The sequence below is a fragment of the Rhincodon typus genome, chromosome 10 (assembly GCF_021869965.1).
Source record: "Rhincodon typus isolate 14 chromosome 10, sRhiTyp1.1, whole genome shotgun sequence".
NCBI classification, from domain to species: domain Eukaryota; kingdom Metazoa; phylum Chordata; class Chondrichthyes; order Orectolobiformes; family Rhincodontidae; genus Rhincodon; species Rhincodon typus.
The window spans coordinates 44,091,410-44,105,294 of NC_063341.1; the positions used below are offsets into that span (position 1 = coordinate 44,091,410).

Here is a 13,885-nt window from a genome sequence, read left to right on the forward strand (position 1 = left end):
GGTCTACAAAATCATGAGAGGTATAGACAGGGTGGATAGCAAGAAGCTTTTTCCCAGAGTGGGGGACTCAATTACTAGGGGTCACGATTTCAAGGTGAGAGGGGATAAGTTTAAGGGAGATATGCGTGGAAAGTTCTTTATGCAGAGGGTGGTGGGTGCCTGGAATGCGTTGCCAGTGGAGGTGGTAGAGGTGGGCACAATAGCGTCATTTAAGATGTATCTAGACAGATACATGCATGGGCAGGGAGCAGAGGGATACAGATCCTTGGAAAATAGGCGACAGGTTTAGATAGAGGATCTGGATCGGTGCAGGCTTGGAGGGCCGAAGGGCCTGTTCCTGTGCTGTAATTTTCTTTGTTCTTTGTTCTTTGTTCTTGTTCTCTTTGATTTCTTAGAGGAAGTAGAGTGTGATGAATTGTAGCCAAGATAGATGCGGGAATCAGTGGGATTTTACTGAATGTTAACAGACAATCTCCCTGTGGAAATGGAGATTGAGAAGTTAGGGAAGAGTTAGAGATGGACCAGGTGCAAATGAGAGAATAATGGAAATTCAAATTGAAATTTATGACCATTCTGTCCATCAACAGACTGTTTGCTTTCCTACACCTTTTAAATCTCTTAACTGAGCAAATTGCGCAGTGGATATTTGTTTGACAATACCTTGGTTTCTTTGGCATGACGACCAATGAAATTTGAAACATTTCCATTACTTGAGCTTGTGACCGTGTTCTAGTGTTGATTAGTTTTATGGACAAACGTCTAATATTTGATTTAAGAAAGCCTCTAATGAATTAAAACAAGGAAGAACTACATTTTTATATTGCTAAACTGGTACAAATGTCAGAGGAAAATATTCTGTACTCTGATATCAATCCAGTCTTTGGAATATTGACTTAGCTGCCTTCATTTCCTGCTGCTTGGTGTAGTCAATATCAATGAAAACCCAGGGTACATTGTGAACTGATGCACGCGGAGCATCATTGGCATACACATTGCTCTAGTTGTATACTGAAGTATATATCTTTTCTAGGTGTTTAGCTCTTGCCTTATTTGGAGGAAATGGTGAAACTGGATTTGAGCAGAACTCAACATATTCTGTGTTCAACATTTCCATTACATTAACTGATGATGGTTATCAACAGTTCTATGAGGTAAAGGCAATCAATAGTGATTTGTTTATTCATTTATATTCACCTTCAAGAATGCTTCCAGAATGTTTTAGTCTTTGGTGTACAAATTATTAATTACAGATAAATTACTTCAGTTACACACAAACATAAAAATTAGGAACCAGAGGAGGCCAGCCCTGCTCTGCCATTCAGTAAGTTCATAGCTGATCTAATTTTGACCTCAACCTCAAATCTGTTTTTCTTCCTACCCCAGCTAGCCTTTTTTGTCCTTTTTCCTTAACAAGAATATAACTACTTTTGCCTTGAAATTATTCAAGGGCTCTGGTTTCTTCACCTTTTCAGGAAGATAGTTCTGAAGACTCCCCACCCTCTGAGAAATGTTTTAAATGGGTGACCCTTGATTTTTAAACAGTGATCCCTCTGGATCATTTATGTTTCAATCATGTCACCTCTTACTGTTTGAAACTTTGGCATATACAGCCTACCCTGTTCAACCTTTCCTCATAAACCAACTCAATCATTTCAGACATTAGTCTGGTAAGCTTACTCTGAAGTTCCTCCATCACATTTACATCCTTCCTTAAATAAGACCAGTATTGTGCACATTACCCCTGATGTGGTCTTACCTGTGCCTTCTATAACTGAAGCATAACCTCCCTTCTTTTGTATATTCACTTTGCCTTGTGATAAATAATTGCATTCCATTAGCTTTCCTAATTAGTCACTATGCCTGCATACTAACCTTTTGTGATTCATGTTCCAAGATTCTTGTACATCAGAGTTCTGCAATATCTCACCATTTACACACAACCATAAGATGTAGGTGCAGAATTAGGCCATTTGACTCTCACTGAGTCTGTTCTGCCATTCATTGAAATCATGGATGATCCTCAACTACACTTTCCTGCCTTTTTCCCCATAACCTGTGATTCTCTTAATGATTAAAAATTGTCCATTCCAACGTTGAATATACTTAGTGACCCAACCCAACCTTCTGTGGTAAATCTGCAGATTCAGTGCACCTGAAGAGTATAAATTTACCTTCCTCTCTGTCCTAACTGGGTGAGCCCATATTCTGAGATTATTGTCCTAGACTCTCCCGCAAATGCAAACAACCTATCCTGTTGAGCCCCCTAAGAATTTTGCAGCTTCAATAGGGTCTGCTGTCATTCTTTTAAACTCAAGTGAGTACTAGCCCAGCATACTCAATCTCTACATACCTGATGTCAACAAAGTGAACATTCTGTAGACTGCCTCAGTAAATCATTCCTCAGAAAAAGGGATCAAACCTGTTCACAGTATTCTAGGTGTGATCTAGCTAATATATTAGTTTTAGCAGGATTTTGCTATGACTGTGCTCCATTCACTTGGATATAAAGGCCAGTATTCCAAATGTCTTCCCGGTTATCTGCTGAAATTATCTGCTAACTTTTTGTGATTTATGCACTTAATATGCTTCTTTCATTCTTCGTACCATAACAGGCAATTTCACATTTCCCACATTGTACTTGCTTTGCCACATCATGCCTACTCTTTTAACCTGTCTATGTCTATTTGTAGTTTCTTTATGTCCTTTTCACAACTTAGTTTCTTGCCTATCCTTGTGTTGACAGCAAATTTGTCAACCATACCTTCTATCCCTTCATCTAAATAATTGATACAAATTGTAAACGGTTGTAGTCCCAGCATCTGTCCCCGTGGCAGACAGCTTGTTGTGCCTTGCTAACTTGAAAAGACCCATTTATACCTATACTCTGATTCCTGTTAAACACCAGTCTTCTATCCATACCAAATATGCAACCCCCATGCCATGTGCTTTTATTTTCTGCAATAACCTTTGATATGGCCCCGTATTGAATGCCTGAAATTCAAAGAAAAAAAATGTAATGTCGTAAAGCTTAATGGTAAACCAAAGATTTGGGGAAATTTAAAAAAAAACACAGCAAAAGATGACCAAAAATAATAAAGATGGAGAAAATAAATTTTTGAGTGTCAATGAACAAGTAATATAAAAAAGGATAGGAAGACCTTTTTAATGTATAAAGTGGAAGAGAGGAGCCAAATTGAGCTTAGGCTTAATAGGGAATTGGACAGGTAAATGATATTGAGGAACTAGAATATGGCAGAGGAGTTGAGTAAATAAGGTTGCATCCTATGATGATAAAGAAAGTAGTGACAGAGATAGTACAAGCACGGATAGTAATCTTCCAAGAACTCTTAGATTCTGGAACAGTCCGAGAGGATTGGAAAACTGCCAATATGACACTCTTGCTCAATAAGTGAGGAAGACAAAAAAAAACTATCAGTAGGCCAGAGATAGTAGGAACTGCAGATGCTGGAGAATCTGAGATAACAAGGTGTAGAGCTGGATGAACACAGCAGGCCAAGCAGCATCAGAGGAGCAGGAAGGCTGACGTTTCAGGCATTTATGATTATGGAGCTAGGCCTGAAACGTCAGCCTTCCTGCTCCTCTGATACTACTTGGCCTGCTGTGTTCATCCAGCTCTACACCTATCCGTAGGCCAGTTTACTTAACATATAATAGCAGAACATGTAGGAATGCATAACATAATCATGCCACATCAGCATAGCTTCATGAAGGGGACATCATGTCTAACAAACTCAATGCTTTTGTGGAGGTAACAAGCAGGATAGATAAAGAGGAACTGGTAGATTTAAGATAATTAGATTTCCAAAATGTGTTTGATAAGATACTGCACAGAAGGGGTATTCTCTTTGTATGGATAGAAGATGGGTTAACTGACAGAAGATGAAATATTTTTGGAAGGCATTTGATAAAGTGCCACACATTAGGCTATTTAGTAAGATTAGATCTCATGACGTTGGAGGTAGTATATTAGCATGAATAGAGGATTGGCTAACTAATAGAAGACCGAGTTCAGATAAGGTGGCATTTTTTTGGATGGCAGCCTGTAGCTGCCATAGGAATCCATGCTGGAGCCACCATTATTTACAATATATATTCATGACTTGGATAGTGGAAGTGAATGTACTATCTTCAAGTTTGCAAGATGACATAAAAATAGTTGCAAAGGCAAGTGGCATGTATGATATAAAGAATCTGCAAAAGGATATGGACACATGAAATGAGTGGGAAAAAGCTTGGCAGATTGTGCACAATGTGGGAAAATGTGAGGAATAATAGAGGAACTGAATGTTATTTAAATGGAGAAAGCTTGCAGAAAGCTGCTGCACGCAGGGATTTTGGAATCCACGTGGATGAATTAAAAAGCTAATATCTAAGTTCAGTGGGTTGGAGAGAAAGTAAATGGAATATTGGTTTTGATTCAAAAGTAAAAAGAGTGTTAAAACAAGGAACACTTGCTAAAACTAAATAAGGCACAAGTTTGAACTAAAGTGGAATACTGTGGACAGTTTTGATCCCCTTATCCGAGGAAAAAGATACTGGCATTGTCGGCAGTCCAGAGAAGCTTCACGCCAGTTGATCCTCAGCATGGAAAGATTTTCTTGCGAGGAGAGGTTGAACAGATTGAGCTCATATTTATTCGAATTTAGACAAATGAGAGACAACCTTGTTGAAACATTGAAGACTCCCAGGGGTCTTGACAGGATGGATGCAAAGAGGTTGTTTCCTCTTGAGGGAGAGTCTAAAGCCAGAGCGCACAATCTGTAGTGGAGTCATCTATTTAAAACGTTAATGAGAAAGAGATTTTTTTCTCTTCCATAGGCTAGTGAATCTGTGGGATTCTTTGCTGCAGAAGGCTATAGAGGCCGTGTTTAAGTATATTAGAGGCAGAGAGAGACCAGATTTTTAATCAGTAAAGGAATCAAGTGTCATGGGGAAAAGACAGGGAGGTGGAGTTTAGGATTATTAGATCAGCCATGACCTCATTGAACGACATAATTCTGCTCCTATGATATATGGCCTTATGGCCTTCTGGAAGTCTAAGTACAGTATACTCCCGTTTATCCACAGCATGTGTTACTTCCTCAAAAAGTCTCCAATGGATTGGTCCAACATGATTTCCCTTGAACAAAACCATGTTGATTCTGCTGTATTATCTTTAAGTTATTCAAGTGTTCCGCAATAACTTCCTTAACAATCATTTATGCCATTATCCCCATGATATAAAAACCTAAAGAACTGCGGATGCTGTAAATCAGGAGCAAAAACAAAGTTGCTGGAGAAGCTCAGCAGGTCTGGCAACATCTGTGAAGGGAAAAAGAGTTAACATTTCGGGTCCGGTGACCCTTCCTCAGAACTGATATATGTTAAGCTAACTGGTCTAATAGGCAGAAAACTGGAAACTACCTCACCTTTTGAATAAGGTAGCTATGTTTGCTATCTTCCTATCTAACGGGACCATCTCCAAATCAAGGCAGTTTTAGAAAAGTAAAATTGATACATCAAATATCATGTTAGCCACTTCTTTAAGACCCTAGGATGAAATTCAGGGACCTAGGCATTTGTCGGCCTGCAACTCCAACAGTTTATTCAATCCCACTTCTCTGGTGCTTTTCTTCACTTTCCCTCTCTCTTCAATTTGCTGATTTATCTTTGCTTCTGGAATGTTACTTCTTTTCTCTATAGTGAAGACTGATACAAGACACTTGTTCAGTTCATCTGCTATTTCCTTATTTTCCATTATTAATTCTACAGCCCCACTCTATTGGTCCAACATTCATTTAAGTTAATTCCACTTTAAATATTTATACAAACTCTTGCTATCTGTTTTTATGCCTCTCATAGAATCATAGAACCTTTATATCGTGGAAGCAGGCCATTCACCCCATCAAGTCCACACTGATCCTCCAAAGAGCATCCCACCCTGTTCTCATAACTCTGCATTTCCCATGGCTAATTCACCTAGCCTGCACATCCCTGGACACTGTGGGCAATTTAACTTGGCCAATCCATCTAACCTGCACATCTTTGGACTGTGGGAGGAAACTGGAGCACCCGGAGGAAACCCACGCAGACATTCGCCTGAGGGTGGAATTGACTTGGATCCCTGCTAACCACTGAGCCACCATGTCATCCTGGCTAGCTTTCTCTATGGTGTTAGGGTTAGGGTTAGAGTTAGAGTTAGAGTTAGTCCTTGAATACTGACTAAGTCAGACTACAAGCGACGTCCCAGAGTGGAGAATAGCCAGTGTTGTCCCATTATTTAAGAAGGATAAGAGCAATATTCCTGGAAGCTGCAGACCTGTGAGTCTCATGTTGGTGGTAGGGAAATTATTGGAAAAGATTCTCGGGGAGGAGATCTGTGTGCATTTAGAAGCAAATGGACTTATTAGCGATAGACTGCATGGTTTTGTGCAGGGAAGGTCATGTCTCACTAACTTGATCGACTTTTTTTGTGAAGAGGTGATGACGATGATTGTTGAGGGAAAAGCAGTTGATGTTGTCTACATGGACTTCAGTAAATCCTTTGACAAGGTCCCTCATGGCAGACTGGTATAAAAGTTGAAGTCACGGGGTATCAGAGGTGAGCTGGCAAGAGGGATATGGAACTGACTTAGCGATAGGAGACAGAAGGTAACAGTGGAAGGATGCTTTTCGGAATGGAGGGCTGTGACTAGTGGTGTTCCACAGGATCAGAGCTGGGACCTCTGCTGTTCGTGATCTATATAAATGATTTGGAGGAAAGCATAGTTGGTCTAATTAGTAAGTTTGTAGGCGATACATAGATTGATAGTCAGGAGGATTGTCACAGATGCAGCATGAAATAGATCAGTTGGAGGCATGTGCAGAAAAATGGCAGATGGCGTTTAATTGAGACAAATGTGAGGTGATGCATTTTGGAAGGTCTTGTACAAGTAGAAATTATACAGTGACTGGCAGAACCCTTAGGAGTATTGATGTGCAGAGGGATCTGGGTGTACAGGTCCACAGATCACTGAAGGTGGCAGCGCAGGTAGATAATGTCACAAAAAAGGCTTATGGCATGCTTGCCTTCATTGAAAGGGTATTGAGTGCAAGGATATACAAGTCATGCTGCAGCTGTATAGAACTTTAGTTAGGCCACGCTTGGGATATTGTGTACAGTTCTGGTCATCACACTTCCAGAAGAATGTGGATGCTTTGGAAAGGGTACAGAAAAGGTTCACCAGGATGTTGCCTGGCATGGGGATATTAGCTATGAAGAAGGTTTGGATAGACTGGGTTTGTTTTTACTGGAATGCAGGAGGTTGAGAGGCGACCTAATAGAAGTTTATAAGATTGTGAACGGTATGGATAGAGTGGAAGATGTGAGGCTTTTTCCCAGGAGGGAGGGATCAATGACTAGGGAACACAGGTTCAAGGTGCGGGGTGGGGGGTGGGGGGGGCGGCGGTGATGGTGGTGGGCGGGGGTGTGGGTGGTTGGTGGGGTTGCGGAGTTTAAAAAGAGATGTGCAAGGCAAGTTTTTTACACCAAGGGTGGTGAGTGCCTGGAATGCGTTGCCAGAGGAGGCGGTGGAAGCAGACCATAATAGCAGCATTTGAGAAGCAGCTGGACGAATACATGAATGGGAAGAGAATGGAGGGATATGGATCCTGTAAGTGAAGACAGTTTTAGTATGGAAGGACAAAATGTAGCAGCTCCGGCTTGGAGGGCCAAGGCCTGTTCCTGTGTTGTATCATTCTTAGGTTTTGGTAGAACAAAAAACAGAGGTAGGACTGCCTCAGGTACAAAGAATCTCGGTAAATTACCGCTTACTTCATGCATTGCAGTTTCCAGGTTGAAGCTGCTTGAACTTAAACACTTGCCACAGATGTGTTTGCTCTGGATCAAACAGGCAAGCATGAACTCCAACATACGACAACTGTGACGCATTACACATCCTGTTATCCATAATGCATTATAAATAATTATATAATTCAATTAATTACATATTTCCTAATGTTTTTATATATTTTGTTAACCTTACTTAACTGTGGTTTGCTTGGACTTTCAGAAGGCATTCAATAAGGTCCCATGTAAGAGATTAACATGCACAATTAAAACACGTGGGATTAGAGGTTATGTACTGAAATGGATTGAGAACTCATTAGCAGCCACGAAATGAGCAGAAATAAGCAGATATTTTTCCGAGTGGCAAGCAGTAACTAGTGGGGTACTGCAGTGATCAGTGCTTGGACCCCAGCTATTCACAATATATATTAACGATTTAGATGAGGAAACTATATCTCCAAGTTTGCAGATCACACAAAGCTGAGTGGGAGAGCATGCTGTGAGGAGGATGCAAACATGCTTCATTGTGACTTGAACAAGTTTAATGAATGGACATGTACACTGCAGATGCAAGATTAATGTGGATAAATGAGGTTATCCACATTGGTAGCAAAAATAGACAGTATCTGCATGGTGATAGATTGAGAAAGGGGGAGATGCAATGAGACTGGGTGTCCTCATACATCATTCACTGAAAGTAAACGTGCAGGTGCAGCAGGTGGTGAAGAAGGCAAATGGTATGTTGGCCTTCATAGAGAGAGAGCTCAAGTACAGGAGTAGGGATGTCTTGTTGCAACCGTCCAGGGCATTGGTAAGACCACACTTGGAATATTGTGTGCAGTTTTGGCTTCCTTATCTGAGGAAGGGTGTTTTGGCTCTTGAAGGAGTATAGCAAAGTTTTAACAGACTGATTCTTGGGATGGCCCGACCGACACCCAGGGAGAGACTGGTTTGATTAGGAATATGTTTGCTGAGTGTGGAAGATCAAAGGGGGATCTCACAGAAACATATAAAATTTTAACAAGATTGAAGGTTAGATGCAGGAAGGATGTTCTTGATGACTCCCGTGTTCAGAACCAGGAGTCATGGTTGAAGGATAGGGGATAGACCATTTAGGACACAGCATGAACTGGTTGGACCAAAGGGTCTGTTACTGTACTGTATGACTCTGAGAATGGTAAACTTGTGGAATTCTCTGCCACAGAGAGAGCATTGAGGTCAAAACATGGACTAATTTCAAGAAGAACGTAGATATAATCCCTTGGGCTGAAGGGACCAAAGGGCATGTGGAGGAAATGGGAACAGGGTACTGAGTTTGATCAGCTATGATCATATTGAATGGCATTGCGCACAGGAAGAGTCGAATGGCCTACTCGTGTTTCCATTTTCTACATTTCCATGTTTATCACTTGTTGTTATACTATGGTGAACCTTACTCGCACAGTAAACCTTAGTCACATACCAGATGTTTGCCCAACAACTAGTTTCTTTTCCATAACAGAGTAAGAATCAAGTCTGAAAATGTTCAAGAAATACAAATGCAACAGAACGCCTCTTTCCCTCCATCCCTTAATTCCCTTAATCACCTAGCTCTGCCACTCTCTTGAAAGTCACACCTAAAGTGCTAATTTGCACTAAGTTAGCTAACTTTATATACTCCTAAAACACAAGATTTAGCTCGCTCACTGAGTGAGAATCCTGTTTCACTTGGCTTTTAATTAAACCCAACTGTGCTTTCACTGGTAGCCTGTTTAAAACACTGCTTGAGGCCGGCGGCAATAGAATGTGAACGTTGCATTCGGTTTAATAACAACTACAAACAAAATCAGATTTGTATGATATCAACATTTTGACTTTTTATATCCAACAACTGCATACATTCAATCCTAATTCAAAACAAGTTACTTGTAGTGCTAATTCATAGTCATTAAATACCAGTTGAATATGTTTTGCATGTGTTAATGACTATTGTTTTACTTCCAATATAGGTTGCACATATTGTGTTTCAGTATATGAAAATGCTACAAAAGCTTGGCCCTCAGGAAAGGTAATTATTGTTACGAGTGTTGTTTATGTTTTAGCTCCTATAATGTATACAGAAATATATGCCTTGCCATTCTGATTTGAAAACTGCTGGTGAAATTAAAAGAAATGCTCTGTGTGCAAGTTCCCACTAACCTTTTTCCTACCTTTCTTTAAACTGGTTGCTCAAGTTTGTTGCCAGTTGTTGGCAGTTCATGGATAACTCCCCCATTTTGCCCTTCATATGTTGGTTTTGATGAATGCCATTTCTGGATGAATTAATTGCGCAAATAGATGAAAACTGGTATGATATTGTTAGAATTACAGACAGATTGCTGCAGGGTGACTGGGGTTGGGAACTGAATATCTAGGGATATTAGGAAGAGCAGGCAAAAGTAAAAAGGCGTGGAGTTGCACTGATAGTTAAGGAGGAAATTACCACGATAGAGAGGAAGGATATTGACTCTGACAATGTGGAATCTGTATGGTTAGAGTAGGGATGATGTTGGGGTTGACACTAAACAGAAAAATAGGCATGCAGTAAATGGACATCTGTAATTATGGGTGATTTTAATCTGCATATAGATTGAGCAAATCAAACTAGTAACAATATCATAGAAAAGGAATTCCTGGAGTGTAGATGGCATAGTTTTCTGGACCAATACATTGAGAAACCCACTACAGAACTAGACTGGGTATTGTGTAATGAGAAAGGAATACATTGGCAGTCCTGTTGGGAGGAGTGACCATAATATGATAGAATTCTTCATGAAGATGGAGAGTGATATAGTTAATTCCAAGATTAGGGTCCTGAATCTAATTGGAGGAAATTACGTTGACACAAGTTTGCTGTGATAGATTAGGTGAAGGGGGTGTGTTTCCTAAAGGGATGATGATGAAATGGCAATGGCAAGTGTTCAGAGTTACATGGGTGAACTACGACAATTGTTTGTTTCTGTCGAGCATAAAAATAAAACAGAAAAGGTGGATAAACCATGACATACAGGGGAAAACAGAGATAGTATTACATCCAAGGAAGAAGCATACTAATTGACCAGGAAAAAAAGCAGATCTGAGGAGTCGGAGCAGTTTAGAATATAGTGTTTAGTGAGATGCATGAACTGAAGGAATTCAGTATTAGTAGGTAAATGGTGTGCGGGAAAATGATGGGATTGAAGATGGATAAATCCCCCGGGGCCTTGATAATGTATATCCTAGAGTACTTAAGCAAGTAGCCCTAGAAATGGTGGATGCATTGGTGACCGTCATCCAAGATACTGTAGGCCTTGGAACAGTTCCTACAGGTTGAAGATTAGTAAATATAACCCCGCTTTTTAAAAGAAGGAGGAAGAGAGAAAACTGGGAATTATAGCTCGGTCAGCCTGACATCAGTAATGGGGAAAATGCTAGAGTCTATTATAAAAGATTTAATAGCTGAACACTTGGAAAACAGTGGCAAGATTGAACAGAGTAAGCATTGATTTATGAAAGGGAAATCATTCTTGACAAATCATCTGGAATTCTTTGAGGATGTACATGGTAGAGTTGATGAGGGGGAGCCATTGATGTGATTTATTTAGACTTTGGGAAGGCTTTTGACAAAGTCTTATCTTACATAAGAGAGATTAGCATGTAAAATTAAAGCACCTGGGACAGGTTAGTGCATTGAAATGGATGGAAAACTGGTTGTCAGTCAGGAAAAAGAGTAGGAATAACCGGATCTGTTTCTGAATGGCAGACTGTGACTAGTGGGCTACCACAGGGATCAGCTCTAGGACCCAGCCATTTAAAATATATATTAATGATTTATGGACCACAATGTAATACCTCTAAGTTTGCAGATGACCCAAAGCTGGGTGGGAGGGTGAGCTAGGAGAAGTATGCAGACATGCTGCAGAATGATTTGGACAAGCTGAGTGAGTGGAAAATGCATGGAAAATACAGTATAATATGGATAAATGTGAGGTTATCCACTTTGGGATCAAAAACAGGCAAGTAGATTATTATCTGAATGGCTATAAATTGACTGAGGTGGAATGTGCAATGAGATCTGGGGGTCCTCCTATCAGTCACTGAAGGTAAGCGTGCAAGTGCAGCAAGCAGTCAAGAAAGTAAATGGTATGTTGGCCTTTACAGTGAGAGGATTTGAATATGGGAGCAGGGATGTCATGCCACATTTATACAAGGTCTTGGTGAGGCCACACCTGGAATATTGTATGCAGTTTGGTCCCTTTATCTAAGGAAGGGTGTTCTTGCCATAGAGTGCAACAAAAGTTTATCAGACTGATTCTTGGGATGGCAGGACTATCTTGTAAGCAGAGGTTGAATCTTTCAGGATTATAATCGGTGGAGTTCAGAAGAATGGGGGGGATCTCCTAGAAACCTATACAGGACGAGACAGGATAGACGCAGGAAGGATATTTCCAATGGGGGGAGTTCTGGTCCAGGGAAGGGGTAGTTGGGGGTGGCGGGGTGTGTGTTGGGGAGCAGTTGTGCGATGTCAGTCTAAGGACGTGTGGTAAACCATTTAGGGCTGAGGTGGGGAGAAATCATTTCCACTTAGAGTAACGATCCTGTGGAATTCACTACCACAGAAAGAAGTTGAGACCAAAGCATCTTACGATTTCAGGAAAGAGTTGGGTACAGCAATTGGGGCTAAATGGGCCAAAGAATACAGGGAAAAGCAGGAACAGGCTATTGAGTTGGATGATCAACCATGATCATAATGAGTGGCACAGCAGGCTGAAAGAGCTGAATGGCCTACTGCTGCTCCTGTTTTCTATGTTTCAATGTTAGTCATGGAGACAGACAAACAAATCACAAGATACCTACAAATGAGGAAACCCACTCTCAAAAATAATTCATCCAACCAAAAGGAAATGTTATTTTACCAAACCTCACCATTCCACTTCAGAATTCAGCAGTTCCTTAAATAATTTCAGAGGTTTGTGTTTCAGTTAGCCTATTCAGAAATTTGTGGAGCGTTGGTCACTGTATTTCTGAAGGAGGAGCTTCCTGCAACAGATTTGTATTTGACAATAGTTAATTGGCGATGTTGTAACCATCCCCTAATCTCAGTTTAATTTGGAGTGAAGTTCTCGACTTGTATTTTCTATGTATTGTATTCTGTGAGGTCCTGTCTGTCACCTTTTGATACAATATAGCCAAAATTATATTCACGCCCAATTTGTACCCCAGGAATCGACAATGCTTTTTAACAGAGGGTAGTAATTAAGAATGAGAACCATGTCTCTTTTATCACTTGCCTCGTCCAGGGGTGTTATGACCATTTTAACTGTAATAATTCAGCATAAACAGGAGATTGTTTCTGGCTTTCAAGGATCAATGTTGCTTAGTATTTTTAGGAACTGCCTATATCCACTAAGCATTAGTTGTTGCTTTATTTTCTGTTCCAAGGGAGTAATAAATAAATCCATTTATGCATAATGGTGTAATTAACTTATCTACCTAATTTTCTCATAGAATTTATAGTGAGATCCAGAAAATTGAAGATAATGAATTCCATTACCAGGAACAGGTATTCCATTTCTCTTCCCCTTTCTCTTTTTTTCCACTTTTTTAAACCAATTGGTTAACAGGGTACTAAAATTAAATTATTGTCCTTTTCTTTTTGGTTTTTTTTCCTTAGACTGATCCCATTGATTTTGTGGAAAATGTTTGTGAAAATATGCAGCTTTTTGCTAAAGAGGATTTCCTCACTGGAGATCAGTTATTATTTGAGTACAACCCAGAGGTAAATGTTATGGAGTTAATTGTTTCATGATATAATTGATACAATGTATAACTGTAGAATTTGTTTGCTGTTAAGAGAATTTGCCTCCATAGGTATTGCATCATACCTCTCAGTTTTACTTATCTTCGTGTGGTTTAAGCATATCTAATCTGTACTCCTTTTATCAAACTGCTGATAAACATAGGAACAAAAACAAAGTTGCTGGAAAAGCTCAGCAGGTCTGGCATCTGTGGAGGAGAAAACAGAGTTAACGTTTCGGGTCCAGTGACCCCTTCCTCAGA

General features: G+C 40.1%; 1 protein-coding gene across 1 annotated transcript in view; it reads left to right on the forward strand.

Moving 5' to 3' along the window:
* Positions 1–13,885, forward strand: part of nrd1a (nardilysin a (N-arginine dibasic convertase)) — a 92,239-nt gene that overhangs the window by 36,264 nt on the left and 42,090 nt on the right. The window contains exons 12-15 of the mRNA XM_048602097.1: positions 1,031–1,151; positions 9,817–9,875; positions 13,334–13,388; positions 13,500–13,604. Coding sequence (XP_048458054.1) covers positions 1,031–1,151; positions 9,817–9,875; positions 13,334–13,388; positions 13,500–13,604 — 340 coding nt within the window. The remainder of the gene's footprint in view (positions 1–1,030; positions 1,152–9,816; positions 9,876–13,333; positions 13,389–13,499; positions 13,605–13,885) is intronic.